The sequence below is a fragment of the Rhincodon typus genome, chromosome 14 (genome assembly GCF_021869965.1).
Source record: "Rhincodon typus isolate 14 chromosome 14, sRhiTyp1.1, whole genome shotgun sequence".
Lineage (NCBI taxonomy): Eukaryota > Metazoa > Chordata > Chondrichthyes > Orectolobiformes > Rhincodontidae > Rhincodon > Rhincodon typus.
The window spans coordinates 24,594,986-24,599,437 of record NC_063345.1 but is presented as its reverse complement, the minus strand read 5'-3'; the positions used below and the strand labels follow the sequence as shown (position 1 = coordinate 24,599,437).

General features: G+C 43.8%; 1 protein-coding gene across 3 annotated transcripts in view; it reads left to right on the top strand.

The window, feature by feature from the left end:
- Nucleotides 1-1,215: 1,215 nt before the first annotated feature.
- LOC109931351 (pre-mRNA 3'-end-processing factor FIP1-like) overlaps nt 1,216-4,452 on the top strand; it is a 96,671-nt gene continuing 93,434 nt past the window's right edge. For 2 of the 3 annotated variants that reach the window (XM_048605075.1, XM_020530637.2), the window contains exon 1: nt 1,297-1,593. In XM_048605075.1, the coding sequence (XP_048461032.1) occupies nt 1,491-1,593 (103 nt within the window). In that variant the 5' untranslated portion in view covers nt 1,297-1,490. Of the gene's footprint in view, nt 1,594-4,452 lie in introns of all 3 variants that reach the window. The other variant, XM_020530638.2, reaches the window with a different exon arrangement.

Here is a 4,452-nt window from a genome sequence, read left to right as displayed (position 1 = left end):
CAGCATGCTTGAGACCCGAGCAGAGCAAGATGGTCAGCATGTCTGGAGCAGGGATAGTTGTTGGACGGGGACTGGTACGGGCAGTCTGTGGCTTGTGAGCCTCGTCAGACCACCTGCAGACGCCCCCTGTATTGGTCTAATGAAGGCTCTTTACAGAAAGACTGTAATCATAGAATCCCTACAGTATAGAAACAGGCCCTTCGGCTCAACAAGTCCACACCGACCATTGGAGCATCCCACCCAGACCCATCCCCCGATAACCCACGTAATCCCTGAATACTATGGGCAATTTAGCATGGCCAATTCACCTAGCCCGCACATCTTTGGACTGTGAGATGAAACCAGAGCACCCCGAGGAAATCCACGCAGACATGGGGAGAATGTGCAGTCTCCACACAGACATTCACCCTAGGGTGGAATTGAACCCGGGTCCGTGGCACTGTGAGGCTGCAGTGCTGTAATGCTTAACTTTTTAACTTTAGTTCTTATTTTTCCAACTTATATTATGAATGACTATAGGGTAATGTAACATTTTTTTTTCATTTCTCTATTTTGTATCTAAGAACTGTCCCTAGGTACTTTGTACCTAAGATGGTGCCATGTAGGGTGACACTGTAAACTGTTCACTGTACTCCTGTACTTGAGTACATGTGACAATAAAGGATATTCTAATTCTGATGATTCTTTGCAACTCATGGAGTATGATGGGGATACAAATCACTCAGATGATATGACCTCATAATGATTGGCATTAGCATTGGTAATAAACATTGGTTTAACTGTATAATCTTTATATGACAGGGCCATGTGTTTAAGAACTACCAATATTGGGTAAATACAGTCATGGGATAAATTATAAAGGAGGGGGACAGATTATGGACTCATTTGAACCAGTATGAAACTGAAACAAAAACAGTGCTGAAAAAACTCAGCAAGTCTGACAGCATCTGTACAGAGAGAGAGAAAAGCAGAGTTCACGTTTCGAGTCCGGTGATCCTTTTCTGTCTCTAGATGCTGCCAGGCTTGGTGACTTTCCCCACCACTTTTAGTTTCAGGTCTCCAGCACCCGCAGCTCTTTGCTTTTACCTAAATGTACAATTCTGCGTTGGTTTTGAAAGCAGGTGCATCGAAATGTGTTTCTTATTATTACAGTAGCTCATCTCGTTGGGTACTGTAGAAGTCGACAGTTTTAAGTGTGGCATTAGTGGGTTACGTTTGGGTAGCAACCCTTGCTGCGCCGTACTATGAATAAGAGGTAAGGATAAGGAGGGCGGGCGCTATGACCCTGCGGAAGAGTGCCGGGAGCTGATGACGGCGCGGACTCGGTAGCGGCGGCATTGTGTCCCCGGATTGTGCTCCCGCTCCGGCGGTGGTGGCGGCGGCGGCGGCGGCGGCTGTATCTGTTCTCCCTCGCACCTCCCCTCCCCCCGCAAATCGCCAACTCTCAGACGGTCAGTTGCGGACTCCAACGCTCTCGCACTCACCTCGACATGGCGACCGAAATGGATTCGCTGGGCTCGGCTGCGGAGAGCACGGCAGCGCCTGGCGGCGGCCTGGACGCCGACGATGATGAAGAGAACTGGCTGTATGGGGGTGAGCAAAACCCGGGTTAAAGGGTGTATTGGGGAGGGGGGAGAAGCAGTCACTTCCCCGGGAGCTGAGGGGGTGCTTCCTTGATGCATGTTGTCCAGGAGTGAACGAGGCGTCGGAAGTTCACGTTTGTGCCTTGGTTGCAAGTGTTTCCAGAACATGGACTGTCCGGGGGTCAGTCAACATTGCCATTAGAGGGACAATGCCCTTTGTCGGCCTAAGTCCCAGAAGCAGAAAGCGCGCACACTTACTTTTGCAGCATTCCTGTATGTTAGACTTGTCCTGGATTTGATGTAAATAGATTACCTTTCATTAGTATCGAGGTAATCAGAAGCATTGCATTGCAAGTGTTTCACTCAAAGTCATCCCAAGCTTCTCAATTTTATTTGAAAGGACAAGGGATAACTACTGAGTTTCAAATTTCTCTTCCTGTGAGCTCTTTGAGAGGAGTGCAGCAATTAGATTTTACTTTTTTTTTGCAAGTGAACTGCACTAAAGAAACAACTTATGTTTACCATCTCGGCATGCCCTGCAATGCCCCTTAGTTCATGAATCTATTATTACGGTTTATATAGATCAGTTGACAGGAAAGTAAATTCTTCTGAATTGCCCCATAAATGGTTTCCAATTTTCTAAAATCCCCCATTCCATCCAATGCACTTCTTCGCCTGTAATCCATGCAGATTTAAGGTTTCGCTGATGCCCTCCAAGCTTTCATTTCTAGGTCATCTATTGTCATCCTGGTTAAGATCAGGTAACTCTATGCAGAATGAGGATTGAACCTCAATCTGTCAAAGTCTGTGCAGTTGTACATTGAGTCAGAATTTGATGGCAACACAATAGTTAGTTAAATGGCAGTCAAATTATTAATGTGTAAATTTCTCAGCTATTTTAGCCAAAGAAACAATGTGGCACAAATTGAGAATCGCCACAGTTTGCTGGACAATTTGTGCCACTGAACTGTCAGCCTTACAAAAAAAAGTAGATCAGATTGCTGTTGACTTTCCGAAGAATTTTGTGAAGTGGTTACATTTGTGCATTAATTGCTAATAAATAACACCACAGAAAGTTTTTTAGTTAACCATTTCGAGTCCTCTTTACTAAGATTGATGTTCCTTTGATGTTTTGGAAGTGAAGAGGTTATACTTGTACAAAAATAGAAATTGTAGGAGAACCTCAAAGGTATGGCAGCATCTGTGGGGAGAAAAAGCAAAGTCAACGATTTTAGTCCAGTGATCCCTCTTCAGAACGGGTCAAACTTGTAATTGGATTCATTCTTACAAGTTTCAAATTTTGGTTTTAAAATGTAAAATTTGAAATGTTCCTTTTAAATGTCTCTTCCCTCTCAATCCAACCTGTTTACTTCTGTACCTCATTTAGCTCTGATTCATGATCTACTCAGTTGTTTCCCTGTTTCTTTACCAATCCTTCAATCTCATTGTTTAAAGAGAAATAGACTGTTAGTCCAGCTAGGGCCAAAACTTAGGTCCCAGAGCAAGGTTAGATTCAACATCAGCTTGCTCTCTCTCTATGGATGCTGCCTGACCCACTGTGAGTTCCAACTTTTATGTTATCGCCGTAAATCTAGAAGGGAGTTCTAAATGATCCCATATCCAATGAATTAGATCAATGCTCTGCTGCCTTGCTGCATCCACTCTTGAATGGTGGTAGACAACAAAAAAGGGAGGTGGCGGCCACAATATTGAATATAGAATGGACCCTGCCTAAAAGAATGTCAGTATAAAGGATGAGGCTGAGCCATTTACAATCATCTCAGCAAGAGGTGGAAAGTGGATGATCCTTCTCTACCTGACATGGGATGTGGGACCTGATAACATTTCAACAATAGTACTGAAGACTCGTACTTTGCTCTAGCCACATCCTTACCGAAGATCTTCCAGTATCTCTACATCCGACAAAGTAGAAAATCGTCTGGGCCTGTCTTATATTCAGAAAGTAGCATGAATCTAATCCAAGCAATTACTGTCCCATCAGCATCTTCTCAATCATCAGCAAAATGGTCAAAAAAAAATCACACAACACCAGGTTATAGTTCAACAGGTTTATTTGAAAACGCAAGCTATTGGAGCTCAGCTCCTTCCTCGGGCGTTGTATGAAAAAAAAGGTATAAGACGCAATTTATAAGCAGAAAGGTAACAACCCTAAAACTGGCTACCTCTGATTGAATCTTTAATCAGTTAGGAAAGAGACTTCTGATTAAAATGCAAAATCCAGATTCCTTTCAAATCATTGTCCTGAGATAATTAAAGGCTTTATCAAGGAATACAGGAGGTGACATCTCTGGTCAGACAATGCATTTTAGGTGTGAGGTATTGCTTAGAATCTGTCTGTGTTTTAAACTGGGGTCAGGTTTTATTTTGAACAAAACAGAATGTGTGCGGTTGCACAAATTATTTTATCCAAGGGGTGAGTGGGTGGGGGCGTGTGTGTGTGAGAGAGAGAGAGAGAGAGATTGGGGGAGGGTCTTTGTAAGTTTGTGTGATAGCATGTATGCACACATGCACATGGGAGTATGTAGTGTGGTGGAGTCACCTGCAGTGCGACATGAACCCAAGATCACAGTTGAGGCCATCCTCATGGGTATGGACCTTGGCTATCAACCTCTCCTTAGTGATTTTGCATTGTTGTGTATCTCAAAGTCCACCTTGGAGGACACTTAGACATAGAACATTACAGCGCAGTACAGGCCCTTTGGCCCTCGATGTTGCGCCAACCTGTGAAACCAATCTGAAGCCCATCTAACCTACACTATTCCATTATCAATCATATGTTTATCCAATGACCATTTAAATGCCCTTAAAGTTGGTGAGTCTACTACTGTTGCAGGCAGGGCATTCCACG